At 41.0% G+C, this 21,134-nt stretch overlaps 1 protein-coding gene across 4 annotated transcripts in view; it reads right to left on the reverse strand.

Annotated features, from left to right (window-relative positions):
* The window catches only part of TOP2B (DNA topoisomerase II beta), a 68,917-nt gene extending 50,844 nt beyond the window's left edge, over positions 1 to 18,073 (reverse strand). The window contains exons 1-4 of one of the 4 annotated variants that reach the window (XM_039343676.1): positions 16,763 to 18,067; positions 2,753 to 2,923; positions 2,395 to 2,485; positions 502 to 565 (exon numbers count right to left, since the gene is read on the reverse strand). In XM_039343676.1, coding sequence (XP_039199610.1) covers positions 502 to 565; positions 2,395 to 2,485; positions 2,753 to 2,923; positions 16,763 to 16,876 — 440 coding nt within the window. In that variant the 5' untranslated portion in view covers positions 16,877 to 18,067. Of the gene's footprint in view, positions 1 to 501; positions 566 to 2,394; positions 2,486 to 2,752; positions 2,924 to 16,762 lie in introns of those variants that run through there. The other 3 variants (XM_039343675.1, XM_039343677.1, XM_039343678.1) reach the window with 3 other exon arrangements.
* Positions 18,074 to 21,134: the final 3,061 nt, after the last annotated feature.

Raw genomic sequence — 21,134 nt, forward strand, 5'->3', positions numbered from 1 at the left:
GACCAAAATGAACATTAAATTTTAGAGTGACCATATTTTTTTTAACCCCAATGCTGGAAAAATTCCATGATCATCTAAGAGTATATACCATAAATAAAAAAAAAATGATGGCAAATGACCATTAAAAATAAGTCAATGTTTACTTACCTAAACAGAAAAACAGAATGACTGTGGGTGGGCAAAAAAGCAGTGGGAGTGATGTTGCTTGTGGGAAGCTAGCAAGGAGTGTAGGAAATCATGATTATGTTACTGAGAGAAATGTGGGAACTGTAATAACTACAATTTTGCAAATAAAACTGATTTGAATATCATGGAAATTTCAATTCCACAGTAATGGGTACTGGATTTTTTTTATACATATTTTAAATTAATGTATTTTAGGAAGCTTGATTCAAAAGTTGCTATAGTATAATACACTGTTTGAGCTAACGAGGGTACAAGCAAGAAAATGAGAGTTTTAGTAGTATATTATTTTCATAAATGAACAAACATCTTACTTACGGATCAATTGATATTTTGATACATGTCATATTCTTATCTCTTTGCTTATTGTCAGCTGCATTTACTAAAATAAATAAGCATTTATTAGCAACAATAACTTCTATTAAACAATTTTAAAAAGTTACTAATAAAATAAAAGCTATACTTTTATAATCAGTAATTACAACAAATCTCAGCAATTTTGCAAGAGAAAATTATGGGCCAGAGAGTTCAATTGGATTTTCTTATAGAATGCTTTAGAACAGTATCATCACTTTATATTTTCTAATAAGTTTCTATTCTTTCTATATAAAAATGTATGCTAAAGGATGCCAGTTTTCTAAGATGAAAATGTTAACAAGCAAGTTTTGAAGTCATCTTGTGTTCAGATAAAATATTTTAATCTTACAGATTTCCTATACTTCTATCAAATAAGCTATTTCAACATCTATGTTTTCCCTTTATTATATAATCATATAGAAAAAAATTGAATTTCTAAGCAAGAATCATTAAAATTAAAGAAACCTGCTAAAAAAATATAGTAATTCTCTTGATGAAACTTCAGAAAACATCCTGTGTTCTGCTTCTCACCCCTGGGGTTGCTGCAGGTCTTTTCCCACTCCCACCAGGTCCCAAAAACCTTTCCCACTCCATCCTTGGTTATCACAGGTCTTTTCCTCCTTCTACTGGGTCCCTGTAAGTTTTTCTCTCCTTATTGGGTCCCACAGACTTTTCGCTTTGTGTTCTTTTAGGCTATTCCCTCTCCCACCAGGTCTTTGCAGGCTTTTCCCTCCCAACATGTCCATGTATTGTGGAAAGGCCTGTGGGGGACCTAGGTGGGGGATTGGGGAGATAGGCAGAAGCAGTTGCAGGATCTCTGCAGTTGGTTGTAAGAGTGAATGATCATTGGGGTTACAATGGCCATAAATTTGGGACCAAATTTTTGGGAGGTCCACTATGACTTCAAATGGTCATTAAATGTTAAGAGACTGATTGTAAGGAATACTCTTGCAATCTCTTAATTTGCAATACTTAGGAAAATTCATTATGATTGATTTTCAGGATATTGTAATATAAGAATGTAAATTTGACAGTGACTCAGACTGATGTTCCTTGTTCCTCATTCAAATCAACCTGAATATTTTTAAAAGCATATGCTGATATTTGACATGAAATTGTAATGAGGAAATATGAAGATGTAATACAAAGTTATGTTGTATTAGTAGCAGTCTTGATTAAATTACTATTATCATTGATTGGTATAGCTTCCCACTACTCAGGATTTTCATAAAAATGTTTTTTTTAATCTAAGTCATAGATAAATAACACGAATATGTTATATACATAATATGTATATAAATTAAGATTTTTTTTATTTACAAGACTAAATTACATGCTATAATCTTTTAAATGTAAATGTAAAATAAAAGTACTCACTACTGGATATTTCTATTATTTCATATAAAATTCTTGAACTACATTATAATAGCTAACTTTGGACTATTCCAGTTAACTGTATTAACGACAAATAAGGGACATTGTTCTTTATTTCCTTTCACTATTAACAATATATTAATATTGTAATATGTTTTGCATAATATTCTTGAGGAATTGAATCCACATACATTGATTTCAGTACAATTTGAAATTTTACAGGTTAGAATTATTCCACTATTGCACAATAAAATTAAACTATATTTAAAGATATTAGAAAGGAATAAATTCATAGTTAATTCTGAAGGGAAAGAAAAGAACACATGATACCTTTATCAAAGAGTCTTTTTATCTCTTTAACATGTTAACACATTTACTATTTATAACAATATATCCACAACATGCCAAAATATACCTGTATTCTTCTACCTCAAAATAATTTTCAAGTGCTGTTAATATATCATTGTTATAAACACTTACCAAGAATTTCATCAAATATTTTATATAAACCAGGAACAAAAGTGACCTCTCTACAATTCATTCCTGTGTCTTCATCGAACACCCACATCAACTGTAAATAAAAAGTTTGTCTTATGAATAAAAAATGTATAGGTTTTTATTTTAAGATATGCTTAATTTGTTTAAATTTAAAATTATATTTTAGAAATGTATTTAATTGATTTATATTTCCACTCACTTGCCAAATGACTCTGAGCTACTAACAAATGTTAAAAAATAGGGGGGGAATCCAAATTACTAATTGTACCATCCAAATATAAGCAAGATTTTGTATATTCAATTATATTAACTTCTCAAATAAAAAGAAAATGGAAATTACCTGAGTTAAAGGTTCTACTGAACCAATGTATGTATCAGGACGGAGAAGAATATGCTCAAGTTGAGTCTTTTTTTGATAAACTCTCTCAACAGACATCTTTTTTGAATCATTTTTATTTGTTTGTTCGGGTTCTTCTTTTTTTGAAGCATTATTTTGATTATCAAACAGTGTCTGAAATATCAAAAGATTTGGAAAATGCGTTACTGGTATGACAATACCTTTAATCTGGGAATTAATTTACTCTGTTGCAATATATATAATTTTAAATTACCTTTTTCAGACTATGGGCACCTTTGAAATCTGGAGGGGCATATTTTCTGTCTTCTGTCTTATACTATTGAAATGTAGCATGTTGAGTTTTATATATGTTAATTAATGTTAAAATCTTTGTTTGGATCTTTTGCTGATAATTAAATTGAAGAAAGAGGAATTTATTTATTTTATTTGCCTATTATGAATAAGTTTTATGTTTCTTAGTTGAGATGAACAGATTATGAAATTGTTTATATATGCCATGATGAGAGTGGGAAGTCAATTTCTTAGGGATGAGAGGAAGTTCTTTCTTTCTTTTTTCTTGCATTTTTTTCCTTTTCTTTTTTAGTATCTTTTAGTTTTTATATTTTAAACCTTTAATAAACAAATATGTATTTAAAATTATTAAAATAGTAATTAGATTACAAGAATCCAAACATTACTAAATAATCGAACTGTCAGTCTAGAATGCCATTTAAGCCAGTGGGACATTAGCCACCAGAGAGAAATATAGAGCCTAGAGTTAATTGTTCTTTCATGCTAGAATAACTCAGTAATTCAATTGCTATAACTGAAAAAAAAACCCAGATTATTGTTTGCCTTTCCAAGCCATGTTGGACAATTTCATCTCATTTCTTGAAGTAAAAAATGTGTTAAGATGCAATAAGACATCATTTATTCTTGTAAACGCACTTCTTGAACACAACTTTTAAGTTCCTATTAATTTTTAAATCATTTAGCTTATTTCAAATATCTTTGTGATTTAAGAAGATATGTTGTTATGTGAATCATATGTGTAATTATGCTCTTTCCTAGCAGATTTTTTTCCTAGCTTTTTACATTCTTTTTTGGCAAATGCACACAATGAGACTCATTGAGCCATCTCTTATGTATTTTGAAACATGTGCAGAATGCACATAGCTCCTGATAGGAATAATTTAAAACAGATGCATTCTTTCCTTGGCACATCTGTCCTCTGGAATGACCACGTAAATTTGAAAAAAAAAAAAACAACAGGCTTGGTTTAAAGTATTCCCAACAAGTATTTTACATTTCTCTATGCATACTCTGAATTACATTTTTGCCTAACATTATAAATTAATTGTAGTTTTGGATTTAATGTGCCATATGTACTGCTTATATTATTAGAGATTATTTTTCTTGCTCAAATCAAGAAAGCTTGTAGGTAAGCAATACAGATGTAGATTTGATAGTAAAAAGTCACTGTAACATTTAATTTTGACATGAGGCAAAATGGATCAAAATCATATTTACATTAATATTCACTGTTTCCATATTCTGTATGCAGCTTATCCTAATTAAATTGACAGAAAATTTAACGGATATTGTTGACATATAAATAAAAATTTCTAGTTTGGGAGTAGGGCACAATATAATTATATAATTTCAGGTTTTTGGAATTGGAGGACAGCTTTTGCTTTCTGGAAACTAATATTTAGATACTAGATATATTGTTAAGAGTGACATAGTTTTCCTATCAATTTCCTCAAATAGATTGCTACTGACAATTTTATGAAGATATAAAAATGGGTGATAGCCTTTCAAAATATGGATCATTAAGTCATATATTAAAGTCAAATAAACACAGGCTAGTAAAATGTTTTGCAAATCTCTTTCAATTTAAACTTTAATTAAAGTATCAATTTAAGGAATGTCTGCAATTTATTAAAAAAGGATATTTTTGGTCAGAATGTAGTTATAGCCAAATACACACAAGAAATTACATTAGTGCATTAAATTATCTAGGGTCAATATACATTTAATCAGCAGATACAAGAAGAATGTGTTTTTACCGAAATCAAAAGTTTTCTTGATTTACAGGAATTATCCAGAAGAAATGCTACAAAATATATTTTAGTCATAACAAAAAGATTATTTTCAAAATATGCAATCAAACTTGTATATGATCCAAATTTAATTATCATTTACTTGCTTTATTCAAAATTGTGATTCCTATAAAATTCAGGTACTGGGGGGGGGGGAATACAAATGATAATTTTGTTGCTGAAATATAGTGGAATATAAGGACAGAAATAATTTATTAGCTAAGAAATATGAACGAGGAAGGATTAATTAAAGGTTTTTGCAGCCACCAGCTGAATGTTTTCATGATTTTTTTTTTTTTAAACAATTTCAGGCTATTTATGTTTACCACTATTATAAAAAGCAACAAAGTTAAATCCATAGCTTAATGGAGCATTTATAAAGAAATGCATATTAAAATGTCTGTTAAATCCATAAATTAATCAGTTTGTGTCATTCTCATCAACTTGTTATTTATATTTACATAAATAATATATATTTCACTACTTTGCATCATTTTACATCACTTGCTTAGATATTATTATACAGGTGAAATAAATTGGCACAAAAGGGGCGTTGACTTACCTGAACGCCTTTTCTCAGCACGGAGATGGATAATCCACGCAGTGGGTTGAGACTGCATTCCTGGCCAATCAGATCAGTCAGCCAAAGTTGCCACGCCCCGTCTTGGACCATGATCCTTTAGTCTTGACTCGAGCGCAGCCATTGACTGACAGTAAGACGTTTTGGCTCCACTAAATATACCCTATTATTCTAGTCTATAAGGGTGGGTGTGGATTATCCATCTCCGTGCTGAGAAAAGGCGTTCAGGTAAGTCAACGCCCCTTCTCCAGCACTGGAGATGGATAATCCACGCAGTGGGACATACCAAAGCCTATTGTCCCTTGGGTTGGGGAATAGACTGGTCCCGTGTGCAACTTTGGTCTAGCACCTGCTGGAGAACCCTCCTACCGAAGGAGGCCTCTGCAGAGGAGTACCTGTCGATTTTGTAATGACGAATGAATGGAGAGGGCGAGGCCCAAGTGGCTGCCCTGCATACCTCTTCAATAGAAGCCTGCATGGCCCATGCTGCTGAGGTGGCAGCACTCCTTGTGGAATGGGCTGTGATATGCTTGGGGACTTGCAAGGACTCCGCCTGGTATGCCCCCGTGATGCATGCCCTAATCCACCTACCGATGGTAGAGGACGAGACCTTCCGGCCCCTAGTAGCAGGGTGGAAGGATATGAAAAGCGCTTCCGAGCGTCGGAATTCCGCTGTGCGTGAAATGTAATGTCTTAGTGCCCTGCGTACGTCCAAGGTGTGCCATTGTTGTTCCAGGGGATGAGCTGGGTTTGGACAGAAGTCTGGTAGGACTATTTCCTGTGATCTGTGAAAAAGGGAGTTGACCTTTGGAATGAATGAAGGGTCTATTCTTAGGACTACCTTGTCCCTGTGAAAATGGCACAGGTCCTTCCTCATTGAGAGAGAAGCTAACTCGGATATCCGCCGAGCTGACGTGATGGCTACCAAGAATGCTACCTTATGGGTCAGATAGCGAATGTCACATGTTTTGAGTGGTTCGAAGGGCGCTCTGGTAAGAGCTTGTAGTACTCGTGGTAGTTCCCACGATGGATACCTGTGCACGGTTGGCGGTCTGATGTTTGCAGCCCCCTTGAGGAAGGATCGTATTAAGGGATGCTTGCCCAAGGATTCACCGGGGCTGGCAGAAAGTATAGTTGAGAGGGCGGCGATTTGCCTGCGCAGTGTGTTTGGCGAGAGGTCCCTCTCTAGGCCATCTAGTAAAAATTCTAGGATCTTGGGAATTGTGATCCCTTCGAGTAACAATTCCTGTTTAGAGCACCATGATTGGAAGCTTCTCCACGTGGCCTCGTAGATACGGTTCGTGGAGGGGCGCCTTGATGCCTGTATGACCCTAATTACACCCTGTGAGCAAGCCCCCTTGGCTAAAATTGACCGTTCAAGAGCCAGACGGCTAGTTGTAGCCATTGTGGCTCTGGGTGGGAGATCTCCCCCTGCTTGAGGGAGATCCTCTCCGGAGGAATCCGCCATGGATTCGTGCGGGAGAGACTCCTCAAGTCTGCGAACCAAGGTCTCCTTGGCCAATAAGGGGCCACAAGGATTACCTCGGCCCTTTCCCGCAGAATCTTGCGTACTACCGCCGGAAGGAGAGGTAAGGGTGGAAACGCGTACAGGAGCCCCCTTGGCCATGGGCTCCGTAACGCGTCCGTCTGCTCTGCTCCCTTGGATGGGAATCGGGAGAAGAAGCGAGTTAGGTGGGCATTGGAAGGAGAGGCAAAAAGGTCCACCTGGGGAAGCCCGAAGCGGTGACAGACCTCCCTGAAGATCCTCGGGTGTAGTTGCCACTCCGAGTGATCTATTGTTGATCTGCTCAACAGATCTGCTTGGATGTTTGCCTCCCCCGATATGTGGTCGGCCTTTATGGAGGCAGATTTTGTTCCGCCCAGGCCCCCAGTAGGAGGGCCTCGGCCGAGAGCGAGCGAGAGTGTGTGCCCCCCTGACGGTTTATGTGGGCCTTGGCTGTCACGTTGTCCGTCAGGACCAGTACGTGCCTGCCTTTTATGCTGCTGTGAAAATGCCTTAACGCTAGGTGAATAGCCCGCAGCTCGAGCCAGTTTATGTTGTGTCGGAGATCCACCGCTGACCAGCGGCCCTGTGTCCACTTGGTCCCCAAGTGGCCTCCCCAGCCGAATAAGCTCGCATCTGTTGTGACTACTACTCTGTCTGGTTCCCTGAAGGGGGACCCCCTGAGGAGAGCTGGAGATAGCCACCACCTGAGGGAGTGTCGTACTCTCAGAGGTATGCCTACCCTCTTCCGGGATGCACTGATTTGTTGTCTCTGAAACGGGAGCATGAACCATTGCAGTTCTCTTGAGTGCAGCCTTGCCCAAGGAACTATTGCTATGGTCGATATCATCTTCCCTAGCAGCTGGGAGAGGCAGACCAGCGTCACTGACTGGCCGCGGCTTACCTGTTTTACGGCTTTCTTTATGCTGCTGAGGCGTTCCTGTGATAGGTACACCTTGCATTCCTTTGTGTCTATGACCGCTCCCAGGTGGAGTATTCTCGTAGTTGGGGTTAGATGGCTCTTTGGAAAGTTCACCGAGAAGCCGTGGTCCTGCAGCATTTTTATCACTAACTTTAGGTCCGCCCGAGACTGCTGGGCGGACGATGACTGGATTAGAATATCGTCCAGGTAGCACTGGACTCTGACTGGTACGTTTCTTAGTTGTGCTGCCAGAACCGCCAGAATCTTGGTGAACACCCTGGGCGCTGATGACAGGCCGAATGGAAGTGCCCTGTATTGAAAATGGTGCCCCCTGTAGGCAAACCGTAGAAAGCGGCGGTGAGCCAGAGAGATAGGGATGTGCAAGTATGCCTCCGTGAGGTCGATCGATGCCAGAAAATCCCCTTTCCTTACGCTTCCAAGGATGGAGCGTAGTGTCTGCATTTTGAATTTGCGGTATTTTATGTAGAAATTTAGCCTTTTCAAATCCAAAACGGCTCTCCAACCCCCCGAGGGTTTTGGGACCACGAAGAGGATAGAATAAAACCCCTGGTCTCTCTGGTTCATAGGCACCGGCTCTACGGCCCGTATGTTTAGAAGGTGCTGAACGGCCTCGTTCATGAGCCTTCTCTTTGTTGGGTTTGTGGGACAGGGGCACGGGCGGAAGCGGTTCGGGGGCTTTGAGAGAAATTCTAGAGATAGACCATGACGTATGGTGTTCCTGACCCATACGTCCGTGGTGGTCTCTTCCCACTGGGGAGCAAACCCTGCTAGTCTGCCCCCTATGGGAAGGTCTGGGCGGGAGTCATCTGGTACGGCGGAAGGGGCGGTTGTTCCCCCGAAAGGGCCGTCTTCCCTGTGTTTGCCTATGTCTTGTGTTCTGTCTGTCCCCCTGTCTTTCCCTATCCTGTCTAGCTTGGAAGGGTTGGGAATTTTGAAAGTAGTTGACCCTGGCTTCCGTACGAAAGGATTGTTTCCTTCCCCAGGAGCCGGGTCTCTTGTCCTGCCTTTTAAGCATGTGTTTAAGGACCTTGCGCTTGTCCTTGTTCTCTGTCAGGTATGGCGTTAGTGCCTCACCAAACAGCTTTGCCCCTTGGTACGGAGCCGAAGCCAATTTCCACTTGGATTTGGTATCCGCCTGCCAGTTCTTTAGCCAGAGGATGCGCCTGCTCGTGTTGTTTGCCGCCATTGCCTTGGCTGAAAACTTGGTCGCTAAAAGTGTTGCGTCCGACGCATATTCCGTGGCCGCTACCATTTTGCTGAGTTCCTGATGAGTGCGTATATCTTCCATGGGAACCCGGCCCTGTAGCTCACGGAGCCAACAAAGTGTGGCTCTGGTGAAAAAGGACGCGGAGGTAGACGCCCTGGTAGCCCAAGCTATTGCCTGGTGCGTTCTCCTGTAGTTGGACTCACTCTTTCGGTCCTCGGCTTTAAGAGCCTCAGCAAAATCTCCTGATATGGCCGTGTCCGATATCAGGGGACCTATGGGTTCGTCCACCACCGGCACCTCCAATGTTCCCTCTAGCTCCCTTGCTACGTTAAATAGCTTCCTCTCCGCATTGCTAGGAAGCGGTAGGGAGGTTGGCGCTGCCCACTGTTTCCTTATTGTGTTTAGGAACATGGTCGGGCATGGTATGCGGTGTTGAGTGGTTACCTTTTCGGCGAACGTCGGCTCAGCCTCCGTGTCAACTGTGACAGGCTCCGCTGGTGTCCCATGCCCCAGATGGGCTGTGGCCTCAGCCTTGCGCAGAATAGTAACAAAAAGAGAAGGGTTAAACAGGCCGCTGAAGGACGGCCCTTGAGGTGAGGTGTCCTCCTCCTCCTCAGACATTTGAATCCCTTGTGACGTACCTGGCTGGTCCAGGTAAGCTTCCTCAGAGACCGACGAGTCTGAGACGGAGGAGAGGTCCTGATGGTCCTCCGTTTCCTCCCGATGCCTCGTTCTAAGTCCTAGAGACTTGGCTTTTGAAGTTTGAGCCCTGGCCTCAAATGCACGGTCCACTGCCTGTGCTATTAGGGTAGCTAGCAGATCCCCCGTCAATGCAGGAGGAGTGACCATTGCCTGCGACCCTGCAGGTGCTGTGGTTAGCATGGTCCTCGGGGTTTCCTGTAACCTCCGTGGGGAGGGGGATCGGGAGAGCGATGAGAATTCGCCTATCCCACCCTCTGTTTGGGACTGTGATGAGCTCCCTAATGACCAAATGGCCCGTGGGGATGAAGGGAGACCCAGCGGTAGATCAGGACCTATTCCCCCATTCTGCCTATTTTCAATTCTGGCCCTTTTCTGGGCTCTGTCGAACTCTTTTTCTAGGGCTTGGTGTCTTCTGATTGCCTGTTTGTCAGCCTTCTTTGATGACTTCCTTGCAGCCTTTCTAGGGGCTGCAGAGGATTCCGAATCCTCTGAAGCAGGTGCTCCAGAGGATGAAGGCGGGGCTCCAGTGGAGGGAATGATTGCTTCCTCCATTCTCCACTAACGCTGGGCCGCGATAGGGGGGACCCAGGTAGTAGGAGAGCTCCAACTTTGAGTAAGGACAGGCGCACTACTGGGGGCGTCTGGAACTCAGGAGCAGACTCTGCCAAATTGTCAGAGTTAGTCACTGTGCACGGATAAGAACAGGCACGCTAATGGGAATGCCTGGAACCCGGCTTGACTATGGTGGGTAAGGACAGGCACGCGACTGGGGATGCCTGGGACCCACCACTAAATCCAGAGGCGTACGGGCCACTAATGGGGGACCCGAAGTCTGGAAGGAGCCAAAGGCAACTAAACACAGTTAGTTATGAAAGGTTCTTATTTACTTTAGGTAGAAGACACCAAGTCCTGGAACCAGTAGCTATGTGTCTGATTTGAATGTCTCTGAATGAATAATAGATGCTTTAGTACCCCAGTACTGCTTGCCTATTAATTCACTCCAGCGGCTGAACCTAGCTTTCTTAAGGAACTTTAACTCCCCTGTTTGGACAAAAAATATGGCCGCCGCTGCCAGGAAACTACTGCGCATGTGTTAACAAGGCTGCCTATGCCACGTGCGGTTGTAACAAAGAGCTGCGCGTGCTTCCAGCTGTGCAGACAATGGCGCCTCGTTTAAAAAATCCTGAGCAGCCTGGAGTGAAAAGACTGCTCCTTCGCACGCCAGCTGTTTCCCTTAATCAATCTCCCTCCCAGCATGCGTCCCCTTTGTCCTCCGCTTCCCTCGCTAACTGCTTGCCTTTCTGTCTTTTTTTTTGTTGTTTGTTTTAAACGCGAGGGGTTGCCCGAGCCTCCCCGTTTGTTTAAGGCGGCTGCCGGCTGCTGGAAGGTGGCTGGGGTTGGTTAGGGAGGGGAGTTAGGGATTTCCCCCTTTTAAGTGGGGGTGGTTTCCCCTGTAGGAATCTGACTTCCTGAGTTTAACAATTTAGCAAGGAAATTTTTGAGTGGTCAATTAAATTGAATTAAATTATCTCTAATTAACTTTTAAACTAAGCAATTTCAGCTACTAGAAAAAATCCCCCCTAATGGAAAGGAACTATACCTGCCCAGGAGCCAAAAGTTGTAGATGTCTCTGCATGGCCAGATCAGTCAAGACTAAAGGATCATGGTCCAAGACGGGGCGTGGCAACTTTGGCTGACTGATCTGATTGGCCAGGAATGCAGTCTCAACCCACTGCGTGGATTATCCATCTCCAGTGCTGGAGAAGATACAGTTTAATGTCAGATACAAGAGACTTTGTCTATTGTTTTGGGATTATTTTAGAGAAAGTTTGGGGGATTATATCCAGTCCTCTAAATTGACAATTTGTATTTTTTAAAAGCTAATATTTTTCATTAAGGCATGCACATGTCTGTAATAGATTCTTATTTAGTTGCTATGAGCTATGAAGTGTTTGAATTTAAGTATTTATTTGCTTTTCTATTTTTCATTATATGCAAAATCACAATTTTATTTTATAGAAAAATGTAGAAATACCAAAGAATCAAAATGTTAATTGCTTTTAAAATCACTTGATTTTAATAATATTATTTGCTTATATTAGCCTTCCCCAAACTTACTATCTTCCAAATAGGAAGTTTCAGCTGCCTGAATTCTTAAATCTTTGTTAAGCCATTGCTTATTATGAAGTTCACACCTCTAGAAGGCCCTTAAAACTAAGAAGTCAAAGTTAGCAATGTACCGTATATGCCGGCGTACAAGGCGACCCGGCATATAAGACGACCCCCGTCTTTATCGCCGAGCCGCACTCCTAGAACGTCGTCTTATACGCCGGAAACTACCAGTATTTCTGGCGTATAAGACGACTCGGCGTATAAGACGACTCCCGTCTTTGGCGCCAATTTCAGCGCTCACAGAAGTCGCCTTATATGCCGGCATTTACGGTAGTAGCTATATAAGCTACAGTAAGGGAAAAAAATATTTGATCCCCTGCTGATTTTGTACGTTTGCACACTGACAAAGAAATGATGAGTCTATAATTTTAATGGTAGATTTATTTTAACAGTGAGAGACAGAATAACAATAAAAAATGCAGAAAAATGCATTTCAAAAAAGTTATAAATTGATTTGCATTTTAATGAGTGAAATATTTGACCCCTTCGCAAAGCCCAGTCACAGAGGTCAGACATTTCTTGTAGCTGGCCACCAGGTTTGCACACATCTCAGGAGGCATTTTGTCCCACTCCTCTTTGCAGATCCTCTCCAAGCCATTAAGGTTTCTAAGGTGACATTTGGCAGTTTGAACCTTCAGCTCCCTCCACAGATTTTCTATGGGATTAAGGTCTGGAGACTGGCTAGGCTACTCCTGGACCTTAATGTGCTTCTTCTTGAGCCACTCCTTTGTTGCCTTGGCCGTGTGTGTTAGGTCATTATCATGCTGCAATATCCATCCATGATCCATTTTCAATCCCTTGGCTGAGGGAAGGAGACCCAAGGTTTGTTGGTATATGGCCCTGTCCATTGTCCTGTCCTCTTAGCACAAAGCACCCCCAAAGCATAATGTTTCCACCTCTATGTTTGATGGTGTTCTTGGGGTCATAGGTAGCAGCATTCCTCCTCCTCCAAACACAGTGAGTTGAGTTGATGCCAAAGAGCTCGATTTTGGTCTCATCTGACTACAAAACTTTCACTATTCTCCTCTGAATCATTCAGATGTTCATTGGCAAACTTCAGATGGGCCTGTACATGTACTTTCTTGAGCAGGGGGACCTTGCGGGCGCTGCAGGGTTTCAGTCCAACACGGCATAGTGTGTTACCAATTGTTTTCTTGGTGGCTATGGTCCCAGCTGCCTTGAGATCATTGACAAGATCCTCCCGTGTAATTCTGGGCTGATTCCTCATTGTTCTCATGATCATTGAAACTCCATAAGGTGAGATCTTGCATGGAGCCTCAGATTGAGGGAGATTGACAGTTATTTTGTTTCTTCCATTTGCGAATAATCGTACTAACTGTTGTCACCTTCTCACCAAGCTGCTTGGCGATAGTCTTGTAGCCCATTCCAGCCTTGTGTAGGTCTACAATCTTGTCCCTGACATCCTTGGGCAATTCTTTGGTCTTGGCCATGGTGGAGAGTTTGGAATCTGATTGCTTCTGTGGTCAGGTGTCTTTTATACAGGTAAAAAGCTGAGATTGGCGTATTCCATTTAAGAGAGTGCTTCTAATCTCAGCTTGTTACCTGTATAAAAGACACCTGGGAGCCAGAAATCTTGCTGATAGGGGATCTTATTTCACTCATTAAAATGCAAATCAATTTATAACTTTTTTGAAATGTGTTTTTCTGGATTTTTTTGTTGTTATTCTGTCTCTCACTGTTAAAATAAACCTATCATTAAAATCATTTCTTTGTCAGTAGCAAACGTACAAAATCAGCAGGGGATAAAATATTTTTTTCTCTCACTGTAATAACATTTTATGACTGAAAAGGGAGCTAGGACTAATGGCTTCCAAATAATAATAGTAATAATAATAAAATGCCATCCATCAATTATACACTGCTTGAATCCACACATATACTATGTCAACAAATTATGAATCTTAGATTCTTGGGAAGAACTTAATACATATGAAGGCCAACACCAGCTAAAGAGCTGGCAATTGTGATTTCACATTATTATCTATATAATACAAAGAAAGCTAATTTTAAATCATGACTGTCTTGGCCTGCTTGTTCAGAAGCCTTTGTAGAAATTATTCTACTTATGAACTTTTAAATGATGAACTTTTGCCAGTACCAACAAATCTATCTACAATTCCAATCTAAAAGCTACCAGAGAAGATATGCCATAAAATAATCCTTTCCCATCTTCTCTGAACTTCGCTCACATGCTGTCTGATGTGCATACTGTTCACTGTTTAGAGGTGTGTGCTGTAGTAACTGAATGCCTGAAACTAAGCGCAAGAGTGATTTTTATGTTTATTGGACTTATGAAGAAAATGGATTTACAATCTCCTGTTTGTAGGGAAATGTCCATGTCTATATTTGTTTGAATATTAACAGGAGATTATAATTATTTGTGGATTCATTGCTTATTTCACAAATGAAATGATATATGTGTGCATATTTCATGCATAGTTGTTTAATAATAAAACACTTCATTGATGAAGTTTGATTGGCTGCAACATTATCCATTTTCCAAAAATAGCTGGAGACCTTTTCTAGGATGTTTAATGTTGGCAGTAAGTAATTTTGAGGTTTGTAGGTAATATATTACTTATGATGACGTCGTTATCATTTTGTAAGCTGCTGAGTCTACAATTCCAGCAAGATAAAAATTTGATTAAATAAATAAATCTGGCCAGAGGGTCTATTCTAAATGTTTTGTTTAGACAGTTTTTAGAACATACAGGAAAAGCGCACATTTAAATACTGTACCATCCCAAGCAATATACAGGTAGTTTTTATTTAATAATGGTAATTGGATGGTCAAATCTATTGCTAGGCAACACAGTTGTAAAGTGCAATGTCTTAAATGGCAGTTGCAGCAGTCTCACTAGCAACTGTTAAGACAAATCCTGTGAAGTCATGTGATCACCATTTGTGACCTCTTGTCTGATTTTCCAATGAGTTTGCTTCTTGGAAGATGGCACTGAAGTTTCCAAGTTGTAAAAGGTTACAAGCAATAATCACATGACTGTGGGGCACTGCAACAATATAACTGTAAGGTGACTACCAAGTATGAACCGCGATCACATGATCTCAGGGACACTATGATGGCTACAAAGAGTGATCATAAGTCCTGCTCCTTCAGCAATGTCACAACTTTCAATGGTTTCTGAATGAGTGGTTGTTCCAACAAGGATTACTATGAATGTCTAAACTTTTTGCTTGTCTGGGCTGCACTGAGTAAAGAGGAATTGCCTTGGACCATGTCTAAAATATATAGTAATGTATATAAATCAGATAATGACATTAAAAATTTATGATCTTGTGAGGCTGCATTACTAGCTGTCCAGCACTGCATGCGGCCTGTGTGTCCCAGGTTGAACATGCCTGATTTAAAACCCCACTTTTAAATATCTCTTAAAGAAGACAATTAAGAAAACTGTATCAAAAGAAATACTTCTGAATCATTGTTACTCTGAAGAGTAAATGGTAACATTCACTTGCAACTTAACCTACAACATGTCTGTGATCTGTTATTTTAATGAACAGTTGGCTTGCTTATGAGAAGATAGTCTTTACTGCCATAAGATACAACAGGTTGAGGCAATTCCCAAGTTATAGGCCCACTTATACAATCCATTTTATTGCCTCTTCTGGACTTTGCAAATGTAAATCACTTTTGTATGAAAAGCAAAAGAATATTTCACTTTTTCTATCAGCCCAATGCTGACACAATCTTAATTTATAAGACTGTAGTCTCAATATCCTTTACTTTTAAGATGCAGCTGCTTCTGTAAAAACACTTTTTTCAACACAAAAAGGAGTGTGACTTTATTAGTTTTATAAAGAAACAGCAACATTAATACAAAAAGCAGATTTTAAAGATTTTTTTTTTCCAACACCACTTCAAGTTCTAACATTCTATTTGTTCATACATCTGTAGAATAGCAGCAAGCCCTTTTGATAAAGGCATGAGCTGCTTTGCTACTGTTGTGCTATGTTGCCTTTTTTATGGTCAGTTACAATAAGGAAGTGACCCTGTTTGAACTTTCTGTGGAACAAGAGAAATAGAAGTTAGTAATAGGCTAAGGAAACTACAGTATTCATTCTATTGTCTCTCTCCCAGCCCCACAATCTTTTAAGAAAAAATGATTACTTTTAATTAGCTTAAAAGAACATCTATAATCCAGAGTCTATTTTTTTTTATATTGCACCTTAAATACTCTCCCCCAACTAACCCTATTCTATTCAACTCTATGATCCAAGATTGAAAAAGCTATCATTTCATGATTTACTTATTTTGTGACAGGAGATAAAACACATGTTGGTATAGAACAACAAAAACTGGACTGGCTTTCATATAAGTGAAATTATTGTTCAGAAAGCTTCCTCCTTGGTCTAAATCTAAACACATCTAAGAGCTATACAAGAGGCAAATAGCTCTTCTCAAACGAAAATTAAGCTAAAGAGATATAATTTAACGGCAGGAACTCGAACAGCAAGGCCCTCCTACTAAATAAGTGAGTGAATCCTTGCTGAAGTAGTAAATCCTGCAGGCCCAGACCAAACATGTCAGCTTCCCCATGCCACCAGATCCACGATTCCCGTTGCCTTCATCCCTTTCGCGGGCCGGGAATAACCGTCCCCCGCCCCAATTCCTCGTATTGCCTTCCCGCATCTCCATCCAAATAAGCATCTTTGCTCCTCCATTATTCCCTTAGGACCTTCCACCTCTCGTTCCGGCCTGGGCCTGTTAGGAAAGCATCAACAGCGGGAAAGGGGGAAACTGGGAGAAAATGCCAGGCAACTTACCACCCAGGTTAGACCCCCGCTGCCGCCGCCGCCGCCGCCGCCGCCGGTTCCTCCACTACCATTGCCGCCGTCGCCGCCGCCGCCGCCGCCACCTCCACCCCCTGATTTTGCCATTATTTTACAGTCGTTTCAGTATAAATAGTTATAAATATAAAGACTTAAAAAGGGGGCGGTGGAAGGGAGGGGAAAAAGCTACCCCGGACCCGACCTGGGCTACAGCTACACTCACACCCTCGTTTCCTGCACCGCAGTTTCGGGGGGCGGGAGGAGGTGTTCCCGATCCACAGATTCTTCCCACCCAGCTCACGCGCGGGCGCGCGCCTATACACACAGGGAGGAAAGGAGAAAGGGGGAGGGGAAGGGAGAGAGGAAACTGAAGGTGTTGATTCCTCGTGCGAATGTGCGCCCACTTGTTTTCCCCACAGCCCCTAACTTAGCTTTGAGGCACGCGCGCACCTAAGCGGCGTGAGCTACCACAGCACACACAAACACACACGTTTTACCGTGCACGCACCCCCCCATACAATTTCCCTCAGGCGCTTTATAGCCCGCTCGCATCTGGTTCTTCCTCTATTTCTCTACCTTGCGCTTCAGGTCACAAGTATTTATTTCATATTTGAGACAGATTTTTCTTTTAAATACCGACAAGTAAAAACCGTTTGGCGCTTGAAAAAGAACGACTAAAAATTAGCCTGCGAGGGCCCAGAAAACACCGCAGATGGGGGAGGGGAAGTCTTCTGTTCCGATGACGCTCCTGACATCAACGTTGGGCGGCGGCGTAGCAGATAGAGCAGCTTCGGGCCTTAGCCGCGGAGGTGTGGGCCACCTCTTTTCTTCGAAGTGGGATCAAACTGCCAAGAGCCCGAATTAAAAAGCGGCCTGGCAAATATCCGACAAATTCTCCGCCCGCGGAAAGGCCCTATCTTCAGACAATAACTGCACTGCCCCCATCCGGCATAGCCACCGCAACCTCCAAGCGCTCCATTTCTCCTCTTCTCTCTCCACCCCGCCAAGCCGCTATCAGCCAATTATAATCGAATGACAGCGGCGCAGATCACATCTTCCACCAATCCCAAGAAAGCCATCTGAGTGCGGTTCTACATCGCCTCGGTTGGCAACGCTTCCAGAAGTCTTTTTCGGAACGAGGATTTCGGACAATCGAGGTTACGTTGCTGAGTTAAAAGAGAAACAGAAAGAGAAAAATTCTTCAGTTGTGAAGTTCCTGGTTCAGGCCAAATTCGTTATTTCGGACGCAGACGGTTAGCAGTGCCTAAATTAAAATCGCTTTGTTGCTCCTGATTTGGGATACTCTTAAGTGGTGTTAGACTGTTTGAAAAAAACAATGCCTTATAGAAATAAAATCTTACTGATACTTTTTGAGAAACATCTATAAAGCCTGATTTAAACACGCTGAGTAATCTGCCTTAAAAATTTGTATTGTATCTCTTAACTGCAATTTAGTAACCTTGAGAGACTAACAACCATTAAAATATTAATAAACAAGCGAACTAAGAAAATAGCTGATTTCTCCCAATTTTAAACTATTGGACCGGAATACTTACATGCTTAATTACTATCACTTTTATTGCTAGTTTTGCCCAAATAGATTTTCTAATATAAAAAGATTAGGTATTTTTTGGTTATTCAAATTTCAGAATAATTTTCTGTTCATAATAATTTAAGTAAAAACATCATCCACATTATTTATTTAGAGTATGATATATTATACATGGTCTAGCAATATAAATTAACATTTCAACTAGATTAGTAGAGCCCAATAAAATATAAATGTTAAAAAGAACAGAATGCTGAAGAGAATAATACCTCTTTAGAGATCAGCAGCTGTTATGAGAGCCAGTTTGGCATAATGATGAAGACAGCTAGAAGACTGAGTTCTAGTTCTATTCCTGTCCTACACACAAAGCCAGTTGATTGACTGTGTCTCTCTAGCCCAGGGGTGTCAAACTCAATTTCATTGAGGGCTGCATCAGCATTGCGGTTACCCTGGAAGGGGAGTGGGTGGGTGTGGCCTACTGGGTAGGCTGGACAGTGGGCGTGACCAGCTCTACATCATTCGCGTCAAGGGTGCCTGTGGGGCCTGGGCAGGAGTGGGACAGATCTGCGGGTCTCTGGCAGAAGGGGGTGGGACCAGGGCAAGTGCCAAGGCATGGTCCCCTGGAGGAGCCTCACTGTTCCTCTCACACCATGCAGGGGGTGGCTGGATAGTTGTGTGGGCTGCCTGGAACCCTGGGCAGCAGAGGTCAAACACCAAGCCTGGCCCTCGAGCACCTGTGGTACCAAGCCCAGCCCCACTTCCCCAAGGGGGCGCCCAGCTGTACTTACCTCATCCTCAAGGTTGCTGTTGCTGTGCTTGTTCTCCTTAGCCAGGTTGCTCATGATGGCTACGAGGGCAAAGTCAGAGGGAGGCCCATTCCCTCTCCATGGGAGGAGACCCAGCTTTGTATCCAAAGCTTCCTTAGCAATAGGATGGGAGACCGCCCCAGGATAGGCCAAGAGGAGGGAGCAAGGGGATAGTGAAAGGGCAGCAGAGCAGGACTAAGGCAGGACTTCCTCAGACTCTCCCTCTCCTTTTCCTTTTTTCCTTCCTAAGTACAAAGTGGCACTGGCAAACCACTTATGAAATCTTGTCAAAAAACCTGCAGGATTAGGGTAGGTGTTGAGAGTCAATACTGACTTGAACACGTGAACATAAAAAAATGATGATTGCCATATAAAATGGGTCCTAAAAAGAAGACAAGGCTACAATGAGAGCTAAAGCGTTCTCCAGGGGGGAAAAGGAGTGAGGCCTCTTTAAGGAAAACGTGGAAGAGACAAGATCAGAAAAAGGAAAGGAGGCAAGGTTGTCCTGCAGGAATACAAGCTAATTTGAGGGCTAATCCATATGGAGCTCTGTTTCCATCTGTCCTGTTTGCCATCGTTCACTCCCTAGAGACTAAAATGGAAGATCTGTAACTTGAGCTGGCCACGAACAAGAAATATATATCGGAGGTGGTGACCCTTTGAAAGCTGTATGCAATGAAATTTCATTTTGATGTATGCCGATTGGTGTACTGTCAGAGTGACAATAAAATTATTATTATTATTATTATTATTATTACTACTACTACTACTACTACTACTATTATTATTATTATTATTATTAATTTGGTGGTTTAAGGCAATGAGCTGGAAATGGGTGATCCTGAATTCTAGTCCCGATAACCTAAAAAAAAATTCAGCTATAATTTATGTGGATCAATTCTCTTCAGTTCTATCAGCATTGTCAATGGGAAAAGATTGTGTCTGTTTCTAGGCATAATAAATCTAAACTGTTTGGGAATGAGTATCCTCTTCTGTAAGTAGCTAACAGAACACATTTCATAGTCTAACACAAATAGACAGGTAGAAAATTTGCCTATTGAGTTCACAAATATCACTACCTACAGTATATGTATATCTATGCTCTAGACTAGAGTTTAAATTCTAGGCTTTTTCTCCTGCTTTTCCAAGCCAACTGATGCTTTGCCATTGTCCACAAAGTGACCAGAGGCAATTGCAAGTGAGGTACATTTACATGACTCTTATATCTACTTGTATATCATAGCTTTCCACCTTACCAGCTGTAGACTTTCTGAGTATTACCCCAAATATGTCCACTATATGTGTAAGGTACCAAGTTGTCCATCCCTAGATTAGATTTCACTATGTCTGTTGTAGGCCAGCACATACAGATACTCCTTGATTTACAACCATTTGTTTAGTGACCATTCAAACCTACAATGGCACTGAAAAAAGTGACTTATGACAAGTTTTCACACTTTCAACTGTTGCAACATTTCCAAGATCACATGTTGAAACTTTGGGCACTTGGTAACTGGCATATATTTATGATTGTGGCATGGTACTGAGTCATGTGATCATCATTTGTAAACTTCCCAGCTGGCTTTCAACAAGCAAAGTCAATGAGGGAAAACAAGATTCGCTTAACAAATGCATGATTCACTTGACAACTGCAATGATTCTTTTAACAAAGAAAAAAGTAAACTCATGTAAAACTCACTTAACAACTGCCTTGCTTAGCATCAAAAATGTTGGGTTCAATTGGAGTCGTAAGTATAGGACTACCTGTAATTAATTTTAATCTAAATCATTTCACCTGATTCATATAGAAAGAAAAAATAATAGATATCTCAACTAAAGCTTTTTCAAACAGATGCAATTTTAAAACTTTTTGCTGAAAAATCTGATGAAGAAATATTTACTTATTCATGATCACAGCAATAAATATTTTTTTAAAAAAAATATTATATGAGGAAGGAAGAATAGGAAAAACTCCACTGAAAACAGATTTTTTAGAGGCAGTTGGGATATT

Source organism: Crotalus tigris, unplaced genomic scaffold (assembly GCF_016545835.1).
Source record: "Crotalus tigris isolate CLP2741 ecotype Arizona unplaced genomic scaffold, ASM1654583v1 scf7180000017871.4482833, whole genome shotgun sequence".
Taxonomy (NCBI): Eukaryota; Metazoa; Chordata; class Lepidosauria; order Squamata; family Viperidae; genus Crotalus; species Crotalus tigris.